Below are 25184 nucleotides of genomic sequence, written 5' to 3'. Positions count from 1 at the left end.
TCCATTCGGTATAGGTTCGGGGGCTGAGTAGGTCAGAGAAGATGAAGCAGAGAACGTTCTGGGACAGGTGAATAGTCTGTAAGGAAGCGATAGGGGAACTGAAGAGTTAAACATTTTCACTTCAGTCATAGTTGATAGGCCTAAGTTGAGTAATTCATATGGAAGGCTATTATGCATGGAACTGGAATGCCTGACAAGACGCCAGAAGATTGACAGGCAATTCAGCCTTGTGCCCCAGCGGGTCAGCAACTGGCAACCGATGGAGATGGTATCTGAGCCGTTGTGTTCCAGGGAGGGAACCTCTGTGACAGAGAAGGCATTGTTGATCAACAGATAAAGAAGTACTAGGAAAACTGCAGCTGGGCTGCAACTTTTATCCAATTAACCTTTTTTCCAAATCTCTTAGTACCCCGTCTTCTCCTTATAAAAAGATCGGCTTGAGATGAAGTTTAAGATGGTTTTTGAGGGTACATAACTCACCATCTTCTTAAATTGCTTGCACCTGAATAACCTTCCCATAGAGATTCAATCCTTGTTTCTACTTATTGGTTCTGATAGTGACAGGCATCATGAATACCTACTTTTCCGGTTTCAAAAGAAGTATTTGATGCTTATGGATTTGTTGTTGGCAACAGGCTGGAAAGTTCACGCCTAAGCAAGATGTGGTGGCATCTGGTGACAATTATTCATTTTAGGGAAAAGCTGAGAGAGCTGCCTGGAAGTTGATTCAAAGGTTCAACATACATTCATGAATGTGACTAGCTTTTTGTCGGTTTAAGCCTATGGCTCTGTTAATTAATTAACTTCCCTTAACTCTTCCTCCCACCTTCCTGCTATAATTTAATTGAGACATTTCAGATTTTTTCCTGTTAATATGCAGATGCCTAGGCTTTGGGAAGGTAAGAGGAAGAAGTGTACCAGCAGGCAGAATCCAGACTGCCTGGTATGAACCCAGGCATTGCTACCTTGGGAAGCTTGCTTTACCTTTCTGTGCCTCCTGTTCCCTGCCCGTAATGTGGGGATAATACCACCATGTCATATGTTTATTGTGGAGATTCAGTGCTTAGTATAGTGCTGGCCCACGAATGTTCCATAAATGTGGTAGTTACTGTGAATAGTGGCAAGAGTAATAAACTCTCGCACCATACTTTCCCTGCTTCTGGAACCATCTCACCCCAAACTGTTCCCTTTCTAAACACTGTCTTGGACTATTTTCGTCTGACCGTTATAATCGGTCCCTTGTTGTCCTGGGCTTTCCAGCTCCCATGGCCCTCCCTGTATGGGTGAGCTCAGTTGGAGGTCCAGGTCGCACAGCTCCGCTGTGCCCCAGTGTCTTTGCTCAGTCCTTTCGCTGGCCTCTCCTATTCTTTCAGACCCTGCTCTCCTTACTGTGTCCCTAAGCTCTCTTCTGCCCTGGCTGCCCCACTTCTTAACCGAGGCCATCTCCTCTTACATGTTAGGGGAAAATAGCGGATATCGGGCCCCTGTTCCCTCACCTTCCTTCTGCCCACAACAAAGGACTCGAACTCATCCTCGCTCCTTTAGGAACAAGGGTCTTGTCTTTTTTTTTTTTTGTATTCAAGTTTTTCATCCATAATCATCTCTTCTTGCTTTTTCTAGGTTATTATCAGTCCCTACTTCCTGTCACTCCCTTTTGCTCTTTCTGAATGTAAATACTTTTGTTTCAGCCACTTATACAACAACAACAACAACAAAGCTACAAAACAAGATTCCTTCCCCTCAACCCAAGGGTGAAGTCCTCTACCCTTTTTGCTCATACTTGACTTCTAGAAAAGAGTGAACTGGGCTCAGTCTCTATTCCTCAACCCTGGGACTCGAGTCTTACCTTCCCTGGTATTGAAAAACTGCTCCCTCTGAGGACACAGTACCCCTTGTGCATTGTTTTCCCTTCCTATTTTATTTTTAAAGTTTATTCATTCATTTTATGAATGTATGTATATATGTATGTATGTATTTATTTTAGGATTTGAGTTTACTTTAAGAAATGACAGAGAAAAAGATAGGGAGTAAAATACAAGGGGAAAGTTAAAAAAATTACAAGTTGCATGCTAAATTAGAAACTAAAAGTTTCTCACGGGTTCTTAGAATCATCTCTGTGACTTCATTTGTCTCAGCTCTCCATTCTTTTTCTACAAAGATACTTCTTAGGTTCTTTCTTTTTCCTTTTCACCATGGTAAGGGCACTTGACTTGGGATTTACCCCCTTCACAAATGTGGGAGTGCACACCATGGTACTGTTAGCTATGGACAATGTTGTACAGCAGATCTCTGGGACTTACGCATCTTGCATAACAAACTTTATGTCCATAGGAACAACTTCCCATTTCCTTTCCCCCCACATCTGGCAACCAGTCTGTTGTCCTTTGCTTCTAAAAGCCTGACTGACCATTTTAGTTCCTCTTGTAAGTGGAATCAGGTTGTGTATTTCCTCCTGTGACTGGTGTATTTCTCTCAGCATAATGTCCTCCAGGTTCATCCTGCTATCACCTCTGACAAGATTTCTTTCTTTTTTAAGGCTGAGTAGGAGGCGGTTGGGTGCACACACCACATTTTCTTTATCCGTTTATTCACTGATGAGCATCCAGGCTGTTTCCATAACTTGACCACGAATAACGCTGCAAGGAGCATGGGAGTGCACATGTCTCTGAAGAGATCCTGGTTTCAATTCTTTGGATGAATACCGAGACATGGGACTGTTAGATCATATGGTAGTTCTTTTTTTAATTTTTGAGGAACCTTTATACTTTTTTCCATAGTGGCTGCACCATTTTACATTTCCTTCCTATTTCAGTTTTTCTCTCTTGCAGCATTTGACCTAGCTGACTGCTCATTCCTTCTGGAACGTCCTTCCTTTGTGTCTGAGGCTAGTGCCCTGGCTTCTCTTCCTCTGCTTCCTCTTGCAGTAGATCCAGTTGCTCAATAGATATTTCCATCTGAATGTCCCCCTGTTTACCTCTATCTCCGCATGCTCCAAGCTGAACTCGTGATACTGTCCTCTCCGTGCCAAGTATATTAGTTTGCTGGAGCTGCTGTAACAAAGTCCCAGAGAGTGGGTGGCTTAAAATAGAGAAATGTATTGTCTCAGTTCTGGAGGCCAGAAATCCAAGATCAGGGTTGGCAGAGTTCTTTCCTTCTGAGGCTGTGAGGAGGGATCTCTTTTATGCCTCTCTTCTAGACTCAGGTGGTTTGTGGGCAGTCTTTGGCATTTTTTGGTTTGTAGGAGCATCATCTCGATCTCTGCCTTCTATGTTCATGTGTTTTTCCCTATGTGAATGTCTGTCTGTCTCAAATTTTTCCTTTTTATAATGACACCAATCATATGGAATTAGGCTCCACTGTAATGACCTCATTTTAACTTGATTACCATTGGTAAGATCCTGTCTCCTAATGAGGTCACATTCCAAGGTACTTGGGGTTAGGACTTCAACGTATGAATTGGCCAGGGGATGGGGGGTGCAAAATTCAGCCCATGACACCAAGCAAACTTTTTTTCACATATTTCTGATCTTAATGAATGGAACCAATGTCCACTCTGTTCCTCCAACAGAAATGTGGGCATTGTCTCTCTCTTGTCACTTGCCCTTATGTTGACTGGGGTTCAGAGCTCACAGAAGTTGGAGGCAGATTTGGAATAGGAACCATAACCTCCAACACGTTTGCAAAGGGGTGACTCCCAATTGTCTGACAACTTTGCCCTATATCTTTTTTTTCTTTGTGTCAATCCCGTGGTACGAAAGTAATACTTTTGTACAAATTACAGAAAATTACAGAAAAGTATACAATTAAAATTTAAAATGATCTTATTATCCAATTACCCAGAGTCACTTAATATTTTGGTTTTTTTTTGTATATTTTATGCCTTTATGCATGTTTTTTTACTAGTTGGGTCATACTATATTGTAAGATTTTGAGTCCAACTTATAAAATTCAACATTAGATATGATGTATTTTCCCATATCTTCACAACATCTTCATAAATAGATTTAAATGGCATACTTCATCAAATGGCAGACTATGATTGACTTAGATATTCTTATTATTCTATTGTGAAACATGCAGGGTCTGCCATTTTTTGACTTTTATAAATAATGCCAGAACAAACTTTGCCATTAGTTTGTACTCAAATAACAAATTTGTTCATATTTCAGACATGATTCACCTGGGGGTGAAGGAGAAAGGTAGACACAGTGTCTTTAAGCAAATTATTAGTATAAATTGAAGGAAAGCTAAACTTATCTAAGCTGACAAATGACTTAGGCATTTCCTATGAAGAGTTACTGTATTTCGCCATGTATAATGCACACCCATGTTTCTGGCCCATGTATAATACCTATCTATCATATATTATAACTACGCATGTATAATGCGTACCCCTATTTCCCCCCTCAAAAATCTAGGCAAGAAGTGCGCATTATACATGGCAAAATACGGGTACTTTGTGATTTAAAATTTATTCTTCATTGAATTGCTATGGTAGATCACATTAGATTCTCTGGTCAACATTTTGCTTTTTAGTGATTCTTCATATATCATTTATAATGGGCTGTCTAATAGAACTTTTGGGTGGATGGAAATACTCTTTATCTTATCTGTCCACTATGGTAGCCAATTAACCACATGTGACTATCAAACACTTGAAATGTGCAACCAAAGAACCGAATTTTTAATTTTATATAATTGTAATTAAGTTTAACTAACTCTTTGTGGCTGGTGGTTATCATATTGGATAGTGCCGTTCTATCAAGATGATGACTAAACACTTTTATAGTGCTTTACTTTTTCCTAGACACGATTCTAAGTGCTTACCTTATTAATCTATTTCATCCTCACAGGGATTCCATGAGGTAGTCTTCCAGTTACTAGTGCTATAGAACAAACTATTGCTAAGCTTAGTAACTTAAAACAACAGCAGTCACTTATTTTGCTTAGGAATCTATAATTTGGGCAGGTTTCATCAGAAACAGCTCATCTTTGTTCTATGGGACATCAGCTGGAGCAATAGGATCTACTTCTAAGATGTTTCAGTTACGTGATTGACAAATTGATGACTGCAACTGACAAGGGATCACTTCTAACACACTCTGTTGGCCAGGCAACACATAGAGTATATATATTGAAGGGGAGGAGATACAGACCTTACATCTCCATGGCGGCTGTATATAATAATTGGAGCCATGTTTTAAAATCATCATAGAAAGGCCCTGGCTGGTGTGGCTCAGTGGATTGAGCACCGGCCTGCAAACCAAAAGGTCACTGGTTTGATTCCTGGTTAGGGCATATGCCTGAGTTGATGGCTAGTTCCCCGGTTGGGGGCGTGCAAGAAGCAACTGATCTATGTTTCTCTCACACATTGATGTTTCTCTCCCCTCTCTTTCTCCCTTCCTTCCCCCTCTCTAAAAATAAGTGAGTAAAATCATTTTAAAAAATAAATAAAATCATCATAGAAGGGTACAATCATTTTTTTACTCCATTTTACATGTCAGGAAATTAAGCACAGAACATGTAAATAATTTGCCTGAGGTGACAATCTCTGTAAATGGCCAAGCTGTTATTTATGCCAAGCAGTCTTGACCTTTTAACCTCAGAGCCTATATTTCATCTCTCTATAATTCATGTTTTGGTCATTTAGATTGATATCTTTTCCAGTTTTTTCATGGTAGAATAATTATGATACTGTGACTGACACATGTTTGTAAGTCACAAGCACTGTAAATATGTAGTGTCTGCAAGGGTTTGCTAGATGTCAAACGGTGAAGACACATTCTCAACTATGTGGTTCAAGAGGAGCTGCATGGCTCTGCTGCTCAGCTCCTCTGCTTTCCTTCCTGCTTCCTACTGCTCCCAAAGAGAATTTGTTATCACTTCCAGATTGAAACAGAGTATGATTCTGAATAAAACCCTTTCAGTTTTACCATGCTGCCTGCTTCACCTACTCCTAGCATACAGAATGAGTGTTAGTAAAAATGAATCAATAAATAAAACTTCTTTAGAATTATAATTACTTCAATTCTTAGAAGAGAAATCCAAAAAAATGTAGGTTGAAAATACCGGTTAAAAATATATCGGTTATCCGAAGTTCTATAGGTTGCTCGGTAATGAATGCAGCATATACAAATCTAGGAAACCTGCAATTTCCTTTCATGCTCAAGTTCAAAGATAATGGATATTTATGTGTGAAAGAGAGACAGACCTTTGCAAACAGCAGCCTGGTTTGCAAATTAGGCTGCTGTTTGATACTATTTGCTGCAGTGATGAAATGTGGTCCTTACATACCAGGTGTCTGCCCCCACCATGGAATCATTACAACACAGATTCTTTTTTTTCACCAAAATACTCTTGAGAGAGCTTGAAATTAAATGTATCTAGCTTTCCAGTTTCTGGATTTCTTAAGCAACATGTATGAATCTTTTTGACGTAGGAAACGCCATTTTTATCACTTCATAATCTGAGTATTCCAAATAATGAGACTTTATTTCGATCAAAGCTTATATTTTTCTTTAGTTGTCACCATACCTGACCCCCTCTATGATAATTCTCTCCACATTTTGCATCCGGGAACTGGTGCTTTGCTGATTTTCTACACAGTCAGCTCTTTCTCTGTTATCTTAATTGGCCATATCTCGCTTAGGTTACTTAATTTCTATGTAGGAGCCTAACTGGCATCCCACTGGCCTGCCCAGATATCCGACTGCCTCCAGTGTAAGTCCATGTGATACTTTGACATGTCTAAAAGCAAACTTATTCTTTTCTCCAGTAGCTGCCGCTTTCTCAACTGTCGTTTTCTGAAGTCATGAGACCAGTCCCCACTGTCTTTTTTTTTCCTTCTGATGCCCCATGTGTATCTTCCACAGCATTTCTCCCATAATGCCATGATCTGCCCATGTGTTGACTTGTTTAGTGGCTGTTGCTGCTGCTACCCTCCAAGTTCCAAGATGGCACTGGCCAAGTTACGTTATTGGTCACTCTCTCTATCCATCTTCCAGGATGGACATCCCCCTAAATGTTAATTTGGATCGCTGAATGAACAAACAAATGCGTACACTTTCATTGTTATGCTTTTGCACGCCTGGGCCAAAATTTTAATGCCATCCTAGATTTTCTCCGTTTTCATACAGTACGTCCTCCAGTTTACTAAATCCTTCTAAGAAGCTCCATGAGACAAGGATCTTTGTTCTTCTTGCCCAATGATATATCGCAAATGCCTCTAATGGTGCTTTACTATGTTACAGAAATCATTCTAAATGTTTTGCATATATTAATTTATTTATTTTTCATAATAACCCTAGAAGGGTGGGTAGGTACTGTTAGTATGCCCACTTCACACTTAAAGCGAGGCATCATTTTTGTCACGGTTTAGTGTCGCACGGCTGCTAAGCGGTGGAGTCAGAACTAGAATCCATGTCTTCTAAGTCTGTACTAACAATGCTGCACAATGATTATGTGTCTATTCTGTGCTGGACACTTTACTGACTACTTTTATGTCATGCCGAAGAAGCAGAAAATGGCTTTGGAGATGATTTAAAAAAAATTATCCAGGTGAGGACCCAGTTCATGAATAGCAGGGACAGGAGGCATTGTGTTAGCCCCAACAGGCCTGGGCCTTCGCCCCCTGTGCCCAAACTTCCAGACCCACCAGCGTCTGCGTGGCCTGTGGTTCAGGGAGCAGGCTTGGATTTAACACGCACATTTCCCCAGGTGGTTGGGTTTTCCATGCTCCCTGCAGTCACCTAACGCAGCCACGTGCATTTCTTCTTACAGACAATGGTGGCAGCCGCGCACTGCACTCCAGAACAGAGACGACAGCATCGCCCACTGACAATACCAACAGCGGACACCCCGAATATGTTGCGTTCGCGCTTGTCCCTGTGTTCTTCATCATGGGCCTCTTTGGCGTCCTCATCTGCCACTTGCTTAAGAAGAAAGGCTATCGTTGTACAACAGAAGCTGAGCAAGATGTAGAAGAGGAAAAGGTTGAGAAGATAGGTGAATAATCTGGATTTTTTTTTTTAAGTGTCTCATGTCCACTTTTTTATGATTATTGAAGATTTTATTTATTTATTTTTAGAGAGGGGAAAGGAAGGAGAAGGAAATGGAGAGAAACATCATGTGTGAGAGAAACAGTGATCAGTTGTGTCTCTTGCAGCCCCCACTGGGGACCTGGCCTGCAACAGGCATGTGCCCTAGACTGAGAGTTGACCTGGCAACCTTTTGGTTCACAGGCCGGTGCTCAAGCCATTGAGCCACACCAGCCAGGGCTAGATTCCTTTTGAGAGTGTGAGTGGGGACAATTTTTAAATAAGAAAGCAGTCATATACATATATATATATATATTTATATATATATATATGTATAAATATATATATATACTTTTTTTCATCTCTGTGAGGCAAAATGATCCATGTTAACAGCAGGTGGTATGGTATAGTGTCCGTATAGATTTCAGTGACCACACCTAGTGTTTGAAACCTGGCTTTCATTTATTTAATACCTACTAGGTAATTACTCTTAGTTGCTTCGGGGCCCTGAGCAAGTTACATGTGCTCTGAATCTCTGCTATGTATAATTTAACTGGAATTTAATTTTAATTTAATGCTGATTTAATTACATTTTTTATTTCATTTCTATGAGTATAGTAATCTCTACCTCATAGGATTACCGTGAAATTTAGAGAGAAGATGCATGTGATATTTGGCACAGATGGCCACTCAGTAAATATTAATTCTTACTGCTATTACTGAATTAGATTCTAATTAAAATGATGGGAAAAGTCAATAGGTTGCACCATTTTGAGGGTTATGACTTTTGCTAGGGGAGTTCTCTCTTAAATCTGTGAGATTGGAGTTTGTGTTGTTTAAATTAATGATTTGTGAACAGCGCAGTGTAAGAATGGCAAGGAACTGCCTTAGTATTAACTTTAGGGTAACTCACCTTTTACTGTTAATGCGAGGTTGTGGGGTAGTGTTTAGAAAACCTAAGAGATGAAATCCTGTTTTCTCCATGAATGTTCTTTATAACCAGCCTGACTTGGGTCTTGGGGAGTTGTAGGTAACTCTCCATATCTCTTTCTTAAAGGGCAGTTTTTACAGAAGGTGACATTTGGCATAAGTAGGTCGCCCTTCAAGCCAACACCAAGGGTGGAGTGGGGGGAGCTTCCTCATTCCTTGCCAGCTTGCTGGCCTGTTGGCTTTTCCCACCCCCACTGACCTTTGAGGCAGAGAGAGAACACGGTTGCAGGATGAGTCATGTGCAACTTATGAGCATACCAAAGCTGAGTGTTTGTCAACAGAAAGTGGAGCCTCCCCCTCTCCTTTCTAGACTCTCTGTAGGCTGGCTTAGCAGTCAGCATTTGCACTGTCCAGCCAAACACGTGTGTTCACAGAGGAGGAAACATCCGTGATGGAGAAGACACCCTTCCAGATACACAGGTAGAACATCACACACCTTGATTCCTTCTCTGTGAGCTCGGATGGAGTGTTTTGACACTCCCTCTTTCCTCTTTTTTCCCTCCCTAAATATTTATTTATTTATTTATTTATTAATAAATAGAGAGAGGGGAAGAAAGGAAGAGAAACATCAATGTGTGAGAGAAACATTGATTGGAGACCTCTTGCATGCCCCAACCAGTGTCCTGGCCCACAACCCAGGCATGTGCCCTGACTGGGAATTGAACTGGTGACCTTTCAGTTTGCAAGACGACACCCAACCCACTGAGCCATACCAGTCAGGGCTCTTCTTGTTTTATTGAAACTAATTATACAGACAGGTTTCAGAGTAGAGGTTTGATTTTTTTTCTTTTCCAAAGACTACCACATACAAAAGTCTCCAAGAGTAAACTGACTTTGTGAGCAAATAACCATGGCCAAAATTTAGATCATTTAGAAGTATATTTAACAGAAAGAAGAATCTTTTAAACATGGATGAATATTACATTACTTAATTTAAAAAAGAAATTAATACCCTGCATTTAATTTATATAGTTCATCTGCAATTAAAATAACCCAAGAAGAATTTTTCCTTTCAATAAGCTTTCTTCCATTACCCCCAAGGATCTAATGAAGTACTGAGAGAGAAATATTAGTGGTATGGACTGAGCCTTAGAAAAGTGTGGTGTTGGGATTTGAGAAGGGACTGATGGACAGCTCTGGGAATTTTTATGTCTGTTGGGCCAAGGAAGGCATGTGGGCTCTACTCTAGGCAGTTTGGAGCTGAAGGAAGGAAGCTGGGTTTCTTAGCATGAGGGGTGATCGCTTGAATTTTCTGCAGACTGTTCAGGGAGATCTTGGGCTCTGAAACTGAATGCCTCATTGATGTGATGCAGGAGACCAAATGTAACCCTTCGTCCCATCCCCTTTCTCTTTCAGAGTTGAATGACAGTATAAATGAAAACAGTGACACCGTTGGGCAAATCGTCCACTACATCATGAAAAATGAAGGTATGGCTGTTTTAGTGTTCTGGAACAATTCACTATTCATGCGTTTCATTAAGAACCTGCTTGGAAGAGTCAGGATTTGTATGGACTCTCCTGCCGATTGTCTGAAGTTACTGGCGGCATCTTTTACCTAACTCAGCTTCCAGCGTTAACCCACAGTGAGCCTTTCAAATAAGTGGGGTTTTTAAGAGCCTGTCAGCCTGAGGGTCGCAGAGTTAGCCCTGAAGGGGACAGCTTGCCTTCAGATCCTGGCCTCACCCCAATTCGGGGAAGGTCACATGACCTCAGTTGCTCCTCTGTGAAATGAAGGCAGCCGTAACACCTGCCTCATCGCATTGTTGTGACACACTGCACAAAACGTGCTTAGTATGATAGCCCTTATATTATCTGTTCCTTTTTTGTGCTTTATAAAAATTATGGTAAAATACACGTCATATAAAACTTACCATTATACCCATTTTTAAGTGCATAATGCATTGGCATTGAGTATGTTCACGGCGTTGTACAGCCATCACCACTGTCTGGTTCTAGGACTCTTTTGTCATCCCAGAGGGCATCGCTGTGCCCGCTCAGCAGGCACGCCCCGTTCCCCGTCCCCTCCGCCCACCACCTGCTGGCCTCCACTGCCCTGCGCTCTGTCTCTGTGGATTTGTCTGTTCTGTTATCCATTCTTAAGTGTAAAAACTTTTTAAAAGTTTACCCTTTATCAATCTAAGCATTTTCCCCTCTGAAATGTATTCTAAATCTTGTTAATGGAGGGTTCATTGAATCTTCATTAGGTGCGTCAGGGTCATTGCTCTGAACACTGGTTCTGGTCACCACAGGGTGATTCCATGCCCTCACTGGCTTTGGAGGTTTGTGCAGCTCCGGGCCCACATACCCAACAGCTGCAGATCCCCATACTTTGAATTCTCATGAGAATTGAAAAGAAAATGTTATCCTTGGGCAATGGCTTTGCTTGTTGGTGCTTAATCATATGGTGTGCACAGAGGCACCTGAGCCATTTGTCCAGAAGCTGAAATACCTCCTATTGCTCAGCAAATGCCTGCTCTTCTGCCCCAGGCCTTCCGTGGGGGTCCTCTACCTCCTTATCCTCACTATCAACAAGAGCGTCCGCCCGGCCCGGGCTGTTGGTCCATGCTTTTGAGTTGGAGAAACAGCTGTTTCATAAGGTTTGGTGTACTTTTTATTGTTCTTTACAGAATGTGCTTTATGTGTTTGGCATAGGTCTAGGTGCTTTATGTGTGTAATTTCATGTAATCCTCAAAATATATCTTCAGTGAGTATTATATCCATTTCACAACAGAAGAAATGAAGGTTCCAGGTATGGCGTTCACACGGTTGGTAAGCGGGCTTGTTCTATCTCGGCCTCTCTCAAATGTACAGTGTTGCCTCTGCTCTCTTCTAATTTGTAGTTTTCAGTTTCTACAGGATGTAAAACCAGATAACCAAATTTAATAGTGGTTTTTAAAGTAAGAACAAAAAAGACCAGAACACTTGGATTTTGATCTGTCTTCCAGAGGTGGTCCTTCAGGGAACAATATTCGGTGATACTCTTCTTGAGCATGTTTCCCTCACGTGGAAAAGTGGTTTTTAATTTGCACAAGCAACACACAAATACGTGCTTGGCATAGAAGCTTCAGCCGGGACAGAAGGACACAGAGCGAGACGGGGACGGCCTCTTCCTTGCGCCCCTGCCTGTGCATTCGCAGCTGCCTCCGGGGACTCTGGGGAGCTGGGCGGCCTTTTGGGACCTGGGCTTCATGGAGCTGAGCAGCTCCTAAGTCCGTGAGAGCTGGAGAGAGGGGGTCAGTCAACTCTGGCAGTCACCTCTGGAAACTTTGCCAGGGGCTAAATTCTTAGGTACAAGTTTACAGTGAACACTGAGTGTTTGCTACATGTCAGGCCTGTTCTAAGGGCGTTTTGGGGACTTACAACTCTATGGTTCAGACGCTTTATTCCCATTTTACAGGTGAGAGACTGAGGCCCACAACTGCTTAACTAATTTGCTGGCAAGTGGTGGAGCTGAGAGAAGGGCTCTAGCATCTGACTCTAGAGCCTGCACTTCACCCCTTGTGGTTACTGCCTCTATTGTGGAGCAGGAAGGAGGGATGGTAAACTTCCTCCTTTCAAAGGGTTAAAGTATGCAGTTGGGGTAGTTTATAGAACTCTAGAAACATTAACGCATTAAATTCTCAGAACTGCCTTCTGAGCCGAGGCTGCAGCCAAGGGGCACAGAAACTTGCCCAAGGTCTCACAGCCCGTGATTGGCAGGGCTGTGCCAGCAGCAGCCACAGAGCATTTGGGTCCCTGGAGCAAGCACCCTATGTGATTTCCTCACCTCCTACTCTCAAGGGCAAATTGGCTGTTCTTCTCTTATTTTATTCATGTCCTTTTCCTGTTGGAGAGTAGCTTTTGTGATTCCTGGTAGGTCTGGTAGGGCGATACCCAAGATGCAGTTTCTGCTCTTTCTCTTCTGCTCTGCTTCTGTCTGATTCTTTACCCTCTTCCCTGTCCATGCCTTCATCTGTCTGCCTGGGGTTTGGCCAGGGACCTGTGGGCACGGCTGGGGATTCTGATCCTTTGTGCTGCCCCAGGTCCTCCTAGGCCATCAGGAGACATCTGACCTCACAGGACATCCCTTTTCCAGCTCTGGCCCTCCCTAGCTTCCAGCCTGTGCCCAGCCACAGCTGGGTGATCAGTTACCTACCTGTCACCAGTTATAACCTAGCTTTTTCAGTTTTCCTTTGAGATTTAAATCTTCTATAGAACAAATCCATTTTTATTTTCCTTTATCTCTGTCATTAAGAGACTCTGAACTTACTACCAATTTAGACTTCCCTGTTGGTGTTAATGTAACATTATAATTCTTTTTAATTATAAGCACACCATTGTATAACCTTTTAAAAATGGAGGAAAAAAGGAATAAAATTAAGAACAGTTCATCCATTGTATTGTCCCATGTTTATGTAGGTTTTCTTTGTCTATATTTACATCATTTAGAACATTTGCAGTTGTGGTGTATGACCAGCCGTCTGCTTTGCATCTTTAATTTGGCTAACCAGGTCCCATTTCACCTGTGCTCATGGTAACGGTCTTATGTTTATGGTTTAAACATAACACGTCTTGAGTGTTGCAAATCAGCTCAGTTTAGATAAATATCTCTGGAAGGATGACTTTATCAGCTGACCTGAGCACTGATTATTTTCCTCCTAATCTCAAGTCTTGGACTAACTGCAGTGCCACCTTTGATTTTCCTTTCTAAAGGAAGCTGAAATGATGAGTGTTTGCAAGGTCATTGTTTTTTTGTTTGTTTTTGGATGTGTGTGTGTGTGTGTGTGTGTGTGTGTGTGTGTGTGTATGTATGTTTGCATTGTATGGAGTTTGGAAAGTACCTGCAACTCCACGGCTGAGCTTCCCTTCTAGGCCCTTGAACCGTCTGATATAGGAATAAGAGCATTGCAATTATTCTCCAAGTGCCCTTGATCATTCACACCAGGCTGAGAGATCTCTGTGTGAAGTTCTTAACTGCAGTTTATGTTACGGCAAAAAGGATTTACTCTCATAGGCCTCTGAAACTTGCTGTAGTGATTGTGTAAACATCCTGTCAATTATTGAACTATTACTCATTGGGGTAGAGACTTGGAGGAGTAGGAAGAACATCAGGGTGAAATAGAGTCAGAGAGACCAGGGTTGTGTCCACATCTGTCACTATGCATGTGACTCTGGTCAGCCAGTTATAATCTTTAGGCTTCAGTCTCTGTATCTATAAAATGGGGGTCATAATTTTACCTCCTGCCCGCGTTGCCAGGAGAGTCAGATGTGGTGAGGTCTGTAAAGCTGTTAGCCAGTGCCTGGCACACACAGGCACATCCTCTAACTTTGCTGAGGGCAGTTTTGCTCCTTGCTCGGGAAATCTGCCTTGAGTGTAAGGAAAAACTTTGTAGAGAATGGTGATGGGAGAGAAAACAGGGCTTTTTTTTTTTTTTCCTTGCCTGATTTTGATTGCTTTATGCATATTATCAGGCAGAACGTCAGGAAAGAAGGAAGGAAGCTTTTCCTGGAAAGTATTGTCCGTGGGAAAATTTCTCTCATTCTTGACAGGCTTTCTCTTCCCAGTAACTCAGTCATCCTGCTCTCTGGAAGTTCAGGAAGAGAGGCGGAGTTGACAGAATGTTGATATGTGTAGGAGAAACCATCCTTTATGGCTTATTGGAGTTATGAGTACTATGCAAGGAAGAGAGAGAGATATGATAGAGTTTAATTAGATTACTGCTCTTTCATAGTAATTTTATAACCAGATTAAATCATGTGTATAGGTCCTAATGGTAGCATTAGAAAGTTTCCTCATCACAGGAAAGCAAAAATGTTCCCAAGGCACAGATTACTGAAGTTCACTGCCTGGTATAGACTGGAAATTAGACTAGAGACGAGAGTGTATATGTGTGTATAGAGATGAGAGGATCAGACAGGCTGGGCCTGGATGATTTTGCACATAAACTTGTGTCTACTCTGGAAGACTTCACTCATAGTGAACAAAGAGGCTGTTTACTAATGATTGCTAGGAGAAAAGGGTGAGGTACTGGAGTCCATAAATACATGAGAAACAACACTATAAAAAATAAGTTTTAGTAATGATTTTACTATATTTTAATAATCTTCCTGGGACCATTTTATAATTTGATGTTTCTAAAAGAGATTATCATTCTACCGGTTGTTAATTTTCTCAGGTGACTATTTAAAATTTTGGAAACCACCTTCTTATAAGTGAGTGCCATTAGTGTTATTTTTGCTGTACCTTTTTTTGGGCTTGTTATTCCTCTTTTCTGTTTATAGTTTTGAAGTTTGGTAAATTGTAGCAGAGTAGAAGTGTCAACTGGCAAATTATTACGTAGGCACTAAACCCTTTATTTGAAATAAAATTATTTTTCTGAATCTTTAATATAAGTCCAAAGGTAAAATGAGTGACATCACTAGAATATACTTAAATTTGTCTCTCAGAGGGTAACATGCCATCTTTGTCGTATGGGAGAAGATACTGGCAATCTGTTTTAGTTCTTTCTTTGTCATGACAAGAAGTCTTATTTAGAGCAAACTTGCATTTGGGCATGCAGTAGGGCATCCTCACAGATAGCCATGAGGGCAAAAAAAAGATTTCTTTGAAAAAGGTGAAAGATTTATACGATCTGAAGAGAAAGCAGAGTATAGATTTCTTTGAGAAAAGAATGGTATGTTGTGCTAATAAATTTTTTAAAAAACCCATGTATTTGCAAGTGTTGTGATGGAGTGAAAATTAGATTGTGGGGGCAAAAAGACAGTATTTATATATAAAACACAGATATACATATAATACATAAAAAGGTGCTATCATTTCCTGGGAAGGTGACTAGGAAAAAAATGTCAAAGAAAATTTCCCGGGTAGGGCAACAATGAAAAAAAAAACCAAAAAATGTTGAGAAACATAGTATAAACCCTCCACTGTTAATGTGTAAAAGCAGCAGTTGGAACCAGAGTAAATTTTCCTCTAGTAGGGGTGTTCACATCTGAGATAGTTAACATTCAAGATGTTAACTATTAAGTGTCCGTGTTAGCTCACAAGGTAAATAATGTCTTTTTATTCTTTTATCCCTAGAGGATTTGTTGTGGCTCGTCATGAGAACAGTGCCTTAAAACCTAATGGAAAGGTTAGGACTTAGTAATAACATGTGGCCTTTCCTGTTAAAACCCAAGAGAAACTTGAACATTCCCTTCACTACTGTTGGGAGCTTGACCGCTCACTCTAGAAGAGGCGAGAAGAACAAGCATGTCTGCACATGGGGGTGGGCTGGGGATCCCAGAAGCCTCGAGTCAATTTGCTTTTGTTGACAGCCATATACAAAATAGATTTTTTAAAAAAATTAACATTAGGATTGTCATTTAACTTAGTCCATATTAGGTAACTTGCATGTGTGGCTAGCCCTTGAAATTTTAAATCACATTGCCTGAGTTAAGGTCCTGTGTGGTCTGGAAACAGAGGGAAGCCACGTGGCCCACAAGGAACATTATATGTAGGACGAACTTGATACTACATGAGTATCCAGAATTTAGAGGTTATTATTTGGACACATAGAGATCATCAGCATCCAAGTGTCTTAAGACATATATTTTCTTACATACTTAGTCAAGTGAGCCGAATGCCTTGGAGTGTTTGAAGGGAGGAAGAAATGTCCTATGTTACAGTGTAATGATGTGTAGGAAGCAGAACTCCATATTGGATCTGCTTTCCTCTGTGTAGATTCTCTGCCACTCACTACTACACTGCTGTGCGGGGCATTGGCAGATGGCACTGTATCACCGACTACCTCCTCTCCCTTGTCCATGATCCCAGGGCCTTGGCTATGAACTGGAGGAACTGAATCAGGTGTTTTTCCAACAGCTTTTATGATGTGATCATTCTGTGATTACTCATCTTTTTTATGCTATTTTAATTCTTTACACTTTTTTTCTCTTTAGCAAATGCTGATGTTTTGAAGGCAATGGTAGCAGATAACACCGTGTCTGATCCTGAAAGGTGAGTACCCCTCCCCTCATTTCACAGGACATTTTTTTTCAGTTGTTTGCTAGAGCAGGTTTCCCAACTTTGGCACGTTTGAGCCAGACCCTTATTTGCTGTGGGGAACTGTCCCATGCACAGGGCTATTTAACAGCATCCTCGGCCTCGCTAGACGTCAGTGTGTCCTGGAGGCGCAGTTGCTCCTGGTGGAGAACTACCGTGTTTGAGAATGGAGATGGGAGGAGGTAACAGCCTCGCTTCTGGGGACCTGGGCTGTGTCTTACCTCCAGCGCTTATTGGGCATCTCTCCTTGGGGAAGTTAACTGACCACTGTGAGCACAAGTTCCATCTCCTATGAGAAGGAGATAAGCACTGCACCAACTTCATTGGGTTACTGTAAGTAGGACAAACTGCCTCAGGCATCAAAAGACCTCCATGAACAATAACGATTAATGAAAAACAGGCTGGTTTGGGGGTACCTGCTAGGTTCTCTGTATTACCAGTTTTTGGCTATAGTTGTTGAGCGTCCTAGTCTTTCCTAATTAATTACAGAACTTTATTCCTATATACCCTTTCATTGCTCCAATAAGGAGCATTTATTGAGTGCCTGCTGTGTGCTGGGTACTCTGCTGGCATTCAGATCCTGGTCTAGTGTGAGCCTTCAGGAGAGAGCACGTGACTGCAGTAGGGGGGGTGAGGGCCAGGTGCTCTGGGGGCCCCCTGGGGCCAGCGGGAGGCCAGGGGAGGTTCCCAAGGAGTGCCATCTGACTCAGGCATGTGACAAGCAGAGACAAGAGGCAGGGGCTGCTTGTAGAACAGAGAAAGTTTAGGAGAAACAGCCCCAGAGCGTGGAAGTGTGGGACGTACCTGGACAGGTGCAGTCTGGGGTGGCCAGGGCATGTGTTGTGGACAGTAGCGAGAGGGGCCAGCAAGGCAAGTGGGGATTGAGTGACATGGCAAGGAGTTTAGACCTTTTTCTGCTTACTCTGTGGGTGGTGCACCCAGCATATTTTAAATACGTAATACGTGCTTGTCAAACTGGCTGTGTTAGCTTTACACTTTAGCAAGGTAACTCAGTGCAGGGAGATCAGCTTACGAACCGCTGGTGGTGAAGTTCATAGAGACATATGAGCTGTGATTTCTCCCACATCCGAGCCCTGAGCACAGACACCTGGTGTTAGGGGCAGGTTCGCTTGTGGTATGTTTGCCTCTGTCATCTTTAGGCATCACGTAGGGCCTTCATTGGGTTTTATACCCAGTGGGTATTTGATAAATGTTTGTTGAATGAATGTTGTTAAACTTTTGAATTCCACCCTCTATGTGGTGTCAGTTTAACACTGTTTTGCCCCAGACAACTGCTGCTGTGTGTTTTTATTTTAATGATCTAAAGAGTACCAGGAAACTATTGGTCGTCTGTGATAGTTGAGAGTATCTTTTCAACCACTGGCTACACTTCTGTTTAATGTGCAAGCAGGCTGCTTCCAGCAGCACAGAGCATGGTTTATGCAGCCATGAGACTTCCATGTATGTGCCTTTGGGGCTCTGGGCACAGTCCCAGGTGTCAGGCTCTGCTGTGAAGTGTCGCCTCCCCTGTATGCACCTGTAGCCACTCATACCACGTCAGAGGGCTGATTCCCAGTAAGGCTGGCCCTGTCCTGTTTTAATTCCTCCTTTTCTAGTGGACCAGCGCGTTGACATGTGCCTTTGGAAAGCAGCCAATCCCTGGCCAGTGTACTTCTGCTTTTTAATATTTTGGATGGTCTGGCTGGATTTCTTCCAGATTATCAAAGTGATCTCCGTGTTTCTAAACCACTACGTGCTGATAAAGATCATGGTTTCTAGAATTAGACTTCCCAGATTTGTGCCTCAACCAATTACTTATTAGCGTGACCTTGGGCAATTTATTAAATTTCTCTGAGCCTCAAATTTTTTAAATGAGAAAATTGATACCTACCTCATAAAGTTCTGTAAAGTGAATTAAATTAACATATATCGAATGCTTAGAATACTATTTTAACTATTTCTATTATTACTATTATCAACTCCATCAGCACGGAGCATCACTTCATATCTTGACCTAAAAACTTTCTTATTTTGATGCAATAGTCAATTGGATCAAATATCCTACCTTAACTCATTGGATAATTTGACTGGAATTTAAGTTTACCAATCCTCAAGGGCATCTCTTTGCTTAGAAATCTAGGCAGGCACTTTGCTATGTGTGAGAAATTAGTATGATTGCATGAGCATGGAGAACAGTTGCTTAGAAAGAAACCTAATACTTTAAAGACGAACAGTCCATGATCATTAGAAGCAGCAACTTATTTCTAGCCAGTTAGTGCCATTCTAAAAATGATAAATCACATTATTGCTGTTTAAAATGAGCTCTCATTGCATAGTCGTAAGAGCTGAGTGTTTGCGGCCTAAGGTCAGTTCACAAAGCCCGTTGGTTTATTTGGAAAAGACATTTCTTTCTTTTGACTTACACCTGCCTCTTTCGTGGCAGGGGGAGAGATGGCCTTAGCTGGTGTTTCTTTTAGGTAACCAGTTCTACCTCTTTTTTCTTCCCACCTTAGCCCTGTGACCCCCAGCACTCCTGGCAGCCCACCTGTGAGCCCCGGGCCCTTGTCACCAGATGGCACTCCAGGGAAGCACATCTGTGGCCACCATCTGCACACAGTGGGCGGTCCCGTCGAGAGGGATGTGTGTCATCGGTGTAGGCACAAGCGGTGGCACTTCATAAAACCCACCACCAAGTCCAAAGAAAGCCGTCCAAGGCGTCAAGGGGAGGTCACCGTCCTCTCTGTGGGCAGGTAAGAGTCCTGTGGGTGCTCTGGGTTTGTGTCCCATGGGTGCTCCGCTGGATGGATTGGTACTGACCTGTGAAATATAAAATGTGTTCTCCTTAGTCTGATTCGGGTCACACCTCTGGACTTTTTAGGAGTTTTCTGGTTGAGTTCTGCACTCTTCCAACAGCAGAGGAATCCTAAGAGGTAGCTATTGCTAGATCAGATGTCAGCTGTATGAATTGAGGTAAAAAATTAATTACTTGCTGCATTAGGGTTCTCCACAGAAGCAGAACCAACCAGATAGATAGATATAGGTATACATATGTGGAGATTTATTGTAACAATTGCACATGCAATAAGCGAGGCCAAGAGGTCCCGCAATCAGCTGGCTGTGAGCTGGGGACCCAGGAAAGCTGGTGGTGTGTGTAGTTCAGTCCCAGCCCGAAGGCCTGAGAACCAGGGGAGCTGATAGTGTAAGTCCCTATCCCAGCCTGAAGGCCTGAGGGCAGGAGAAGGCATATGTCCCAACTCCAGCAAAAAGGGCAAAATCCCCCTTCCTCTGCCTTTTGGTTGTATTCAGGCCCTCAAGAGGCAGGATGCTGCCCTCCTGCAGTGGGGAGGGTGGTCTGCTTCACTGAGACTACAGGTTCAAATGCCAGTCTCTTCTGAAACACCCTCGCAGACACGCCCAGAAACGTTTTACCTGTCAAGCAGACACAGGAAATTGCCCACCACACTTGCTGTAATAGCTGAAGCCCAAATCTCAGCTATTTAGGGAACAGAAGTTTCTATTTCACATGTGCAGATAGAAAAATCAGTGGGCGGCTCTTCAAGTGGGCATCCAGGGTCCCACGTTCCTTGTGTCCGCGGCTCTGCCGGGCTTGCTCAGAGAGGGGGAAAGCACCCAGAGGACTGATCACGAGAGGTTTCAGGAAGGGGGCCCAGAAGTGGCACATTTCATTTCACTCACATTCCACTGTCCAGAGTTCAGTCACTCGGCCACGCCAAACTTCCAGGCCTCTGAGAAATGTCTAGCCACGTGCCAGGGAGAAAAGCAGTGGGGCTGGTCCGTGGCTCTCCAGTCTGTAGCATGCCAGCTCCCCGTGGGTTCCTGTGACTGCCCTCTTTTAGCTCACCTCACTCGAGTCCTGGACGTCTCCGTCCTGAAGTACTGTTTACCTGTGACCCACATGTGATGTCGAGATCTTGCAGTTCAAGCAGTGAATCAGTGTGACTATCTGGGGAGCATTTTTGCAGAGTCTGCTCTTTTGGCGGTTGAGTCTCATGCAGGAACTGCATCGCTAATGCTGCCTTGGGTATGAGCATGTGTGCTGGACCAGGCTGACCATGCACCGAGCAAAAGCTGGCAGCAGCGCATACATGATCCTTCTTTCTCTACTGACAAACTCTGGGAGGAGCAGCCTGGACTCCTTGCGTCTCCACTGTTTGAGTCTTGGTACCACTCACTACTTACAAACTCTTGTGTCGCTCTGTGCCTCAGTTTCCCCTTTCATAAAGTGGGGATGACAGTAACACCTCATTGAGTTGCTGTGAAGACTACATTCATGTAACAGACTTAGTCCAGTTTTTGGCATTTCTAATGCACACAGGAAATATTGGCTGTTGTTATTTTAATTCTGTTGACTTTCCCCATGCGCTACACAAGCAATGAAGAGAAGACTGCTGGGCTGTTCGCCACTCCCAGCTAAACAGCTCGTCTCATGACCACACTGCTTCATTAAGAAGCAGAGTCACGGGAATTTATGAATGTGGAATGTAATGAGAACCTGGAGTTTGTTTAGACAAAGCGTGTTTTGTTTGGTTTGCTTTAAAGAAAGATCTGCTGAAATTTTCAACTCAGATTCAACATGGCCTTTTCGAATGCCCCAAATCCAACTCTCTTTCTTGGATGTAGAATACTGGGAGCATTTAATTCCTGCCGGCTGCTTTCCAGCATGTCTTACTTAGGGTTATCGTTCGACAGAATAGATTTCTGGTGACAGCTTTCCCCCTATCCTCCTTTCACTTCCTCAGCCTCCGCCTTCATGGTGGGGGGTGATCTCATTTTGGACAAAGAAGAATTTATTTGAGATACTTTTAAGGGAACTTAAGGCCAGAACTAGAGAGACACTGTTATGAAAGACTTTGGGAATTTGGTGAGGATGGACTAGAAGAAGAGTTACATTGAGTAAATTTCTTTAACTTCTCTCTTCATCTTAATGAAAATCTCTTCCTTAATTTCCTTATTTTCTTAATGAAAAGTAACCCAAATTTGCTTTCCAAAATAACAGATAAAAACTAGATGCAAAAACCCTACTACCAGCGGATACTGATAAAATACCAGTATCCGCTGGTAGTAGGCTGATACTACTACAGTACCAGTGGCTGGGGCTCCTCCGGCTGTGTGTATGGACCCTCTGACAGATGGATCTTTGACTGAGGCAGAGTCTGAGTAACATTTTGGTTTCAGCGCTCCATTAGTCTAGTTGTGCTTTTCTCCAGCCTGATGTTATAGCCTATGTCATCATTAGAAACCACAACTCTGAGGCCATGTAATAGTTGAGTCCCACATGTTTAATACATTTCTGTGCCCCATAAAGCATCTGGTATAGCCTGTGATGTGTTGAGTGAAAATCAGCCAGAAAGTTTGGCATTTGCTGGCAGGAACCTCTCATGTTGACTGTGGCGTTCTGTGTTGATGTCCTAACTTTCAACTGAGTTCATTTGGGATCCTCTAGATGGGTGATTTTTGATTCGCTCATAATTCTTGTTTACTGGCAAAGGAAAGCCCCTCAAATCTCCTCTTTACCTCCCTCCCCCCACCAGGTTTAGAGTTACAAAAGTGGAGCACAAGTCAAACCAGAAGGAGCGGAGAAGTTTGATGTCGGTTAGTGGGACTGAAAGCGTCAACGGGGATGTGCTTGTGACGCCTGTGAAGAGAGATCGGAGTAGCATGGGGGAGCAGGTGAGTTGTCATTTCGGTGACTTTTGGGGTGGGGAGGTGCATGGTGGGGGGAGGGCACTGAGAGCCTCTCTGGGGCAGGGGGATGGAGAAAGAATGGCCGGGCAGGGAGGTGAGGAGGCTTTCTGGCAACTGGTTGGACTGGAGAGGACTGAGTGTGGATTCCTTGTCTGTCCAGAGCTTCTTAGAAAGAGACCGCAAGCTTGGGTGCCTCTAGGAGCTTGGCCTGCAGGATGCGGAGGAGAGAGGATTACTTATGAGGCAATGTGGAGTGGTGGCACTTGCGGCAAACCAGAAATCACATAACCCACCTATGAGTTTGCATTGCCACAAGGCAGAAGGCACTTAAGGTTGCTACATCTTATGCAGAAAAAGGAAGGGGGAAACCTGTACTTTTTAAATGGGAAATCCCCACAGGTTTTTAAACATTAACAGCATATTACATTTCCTTTAAAAAAAAAACAAACCAGGCAGGCCAAATGAAGTATGATCTTGTCATTTCTAGGTAAACTATGATTTGTAAAAGGCTAGAGCAAGCTTCTTCCATTAGTTGAGTTGGAAACCAGTTTTTTTAATGTGTCATCATTCTAAAGTACTCCCAGTAGGAATATTACTCCTTCCACCAAATATTTCGAAGCAATTTAAAAGCAAAAGTAAAGCCTTCTTGGTTTGGCAGTTTTCATTTTGGAAGCTATTGCTTTAAAAAACACCTGTGATAGTTTGATATATTGGCTTCGCTTTTACCTTACTCTTTTGTTTCTGTTCCGGTTTGAGTAGCATTCATCCTTTTCGTGTTTCTTATACGTGGCAGGGAGAGTGTGAGAACTCGGGAGCGGTCGTGGTGCAGAGGCTGTGATGAGACCTGAACCTTAAGGCGAAGGGAAGGCAGGGTGGGGCATAGGGAAGGGGACTGGTAGACTCAGGCAACCAGGTTCAAATCCCAGTTTTCCAGGTTTTCCACTCACTAGCACTGGGACCTGGGTGAGGCACTGTGGCTTTTTATGACTCACTCACCGCACTGGAAAATGGAAAGGATGTTACCTGCCTCAGGGTGACAGTGAGGTTTCTGTCAAATAACACGCAAGGCCCAGGGCCCGGCACAGAGGAAGTGCTCGGTCAGGGCTGCTGATTATGAATTGTTCATTCCCTTTTGGGTGGTGTGGCTGAGTAGGGGAAAGGAGTGGCTTTTGTGTGACGCTCCTCTGAGACTCTGCCAAGGCTCCGAGGGGTTGGGGGCAGCCTGGAAGGAACCGGCAAGGGTGTGCTCCTGAGCTCTGTAGACGCAGGGACTCTGCCAGCTTCCCAGGTCTGGTTCTTGCAGTCTTTCCTCGGGGGAGATCTGGCCCCTTCCCCTGAGTTTAGGAGCTGAATAGGGGCTTCTTTTAAAGACAAGAAAAAGCGCAGAAGTCTGTCTTTGGCTTCTTAGCCAGTTACTGGTGCTTTGGGAGAGCAACCAGGAGGAAGTTAGGAAAAGGAGGAAGATGATGAAGATAGTAATGAAAGTAGCTAATGTCAGTTCAGGATTCTGGTCACCTAGACATGTGATATGTATCTCACATATCTCCATTATAAACATCTCCTAATGGGATGGATACTAGCATCCCAGTTTTATTGATAAGACACCAATAAATAGAAATGATAAGCTACATGTTCAGGGTCACATATCTGGAAAGAGGAGCAGATGGACATGAACCTGGATCTCTGGTTACAAGACCAACTGTCCTACCATCCTAGGAGGCTCATGAAGAGGCAGCCTAGACCTACAAATGGAGAATGTTTCCACCAATGATCTAGACACCTCCTGGCTGTGGCTACTTCAGTTTAAATTGAATAAGTTAAAAATTTAGGGTGTGCCATATTGGGCAGTGCAGAGACAGAACATTTCCCTCAATGCAGAAAGTTTCATTGGACAGAGACGATGGTACCTTAGATGTTAGAACTGAAATCTGGAGGGACTTCGGTAAATCAGAGAAGCATTCTGATTAAAGTCAGGAGGACTTGTCAGGCTGGGAAGAGAGGCATCTGGCCATTCAAGTTTAGGGTGAGGAGGGCCCAGCCTGTTTAGCTGCAAAGCAAGCATAGGTTGCAGTGCAAATCTGCCTGAGAATGAATCGTCAACCTGGCCGCGTGCTGAGAGATGGAGCGGACCATGCGGAAGACACGCCTCAGCCTGATCAGAGGCTAGTGTACCCTGGCTTAGTTTGCCTTCTACTGCCTGGAGGAGGAACTTGACATTTGGGGAGCTTAAAAGAATTAGGATAGCTCAGCTGGTTTTCTTGGTCCAAATTCTGCCTGTATCTGACCATAGGAGTTTGATCTAATCATCTAAAGTCCTGACCACATGTAACTGTTTTCAATTTGATATTTCCGGCAAAGCCCATAATCATCCCCAGGATTTTGTAAGAGGGCATTGAATTTGATCAGAAGACACGCTCACCCCCTAGCTTCCC

General features: G+C 43.1%; 1 protein-coding gene across 1 annotated transcript in view; it reads left to right on the top strand.

The window, feature by feature from the left end:
* Positions 1-25184, top strand: part of RELL1 (RELT like 1) — a 61190-nt gene that overhangs the window by 22796 nt on the left and 13210 nt on the right. The window contains exons 2-6 of the mRNA XM_054582035.1: positions 7780-8004; positions 10383-10454; positions 16944-17001; positions 19560-19796; positions 22599-22737. Of these exons, the coding sequence (XP_054438010.1) occupies positions 7780-8004; positions 10383-10454; positions 16944-17001; positions 19560-19796; positions 22599-22737 (731 nt within the window). The remainder of the gene's footprint in view (positions 1-7779; positions 8005-10382; positions 10455-16943; positions 17002-19559; positions 19797-22598; positions 22738-25184) is intronic.

This window comes from Pteronotus mesoamericanus, unplaced genomic scaffold, assembly GCF_021234165.1.
Source record: "Pteronotus mesoamericanus isolate MK-2021 breed Mesoamerican mustached bat unplaced genomic scaffold, CSHL_Meso_final contig_68, whole genome shotgun sequence".
Lineage (NCBI taxonomy): Eukaryota > Metazoa > Chordata > Mammalia > Chiroptera > Mormoopidae > Pteronotus > Pteronotus mesoamericanus.
Note: the sequence above shows the minus strand (reverse complement) of the source record. Positions and strands in the feature narration are given on the sequence as shown.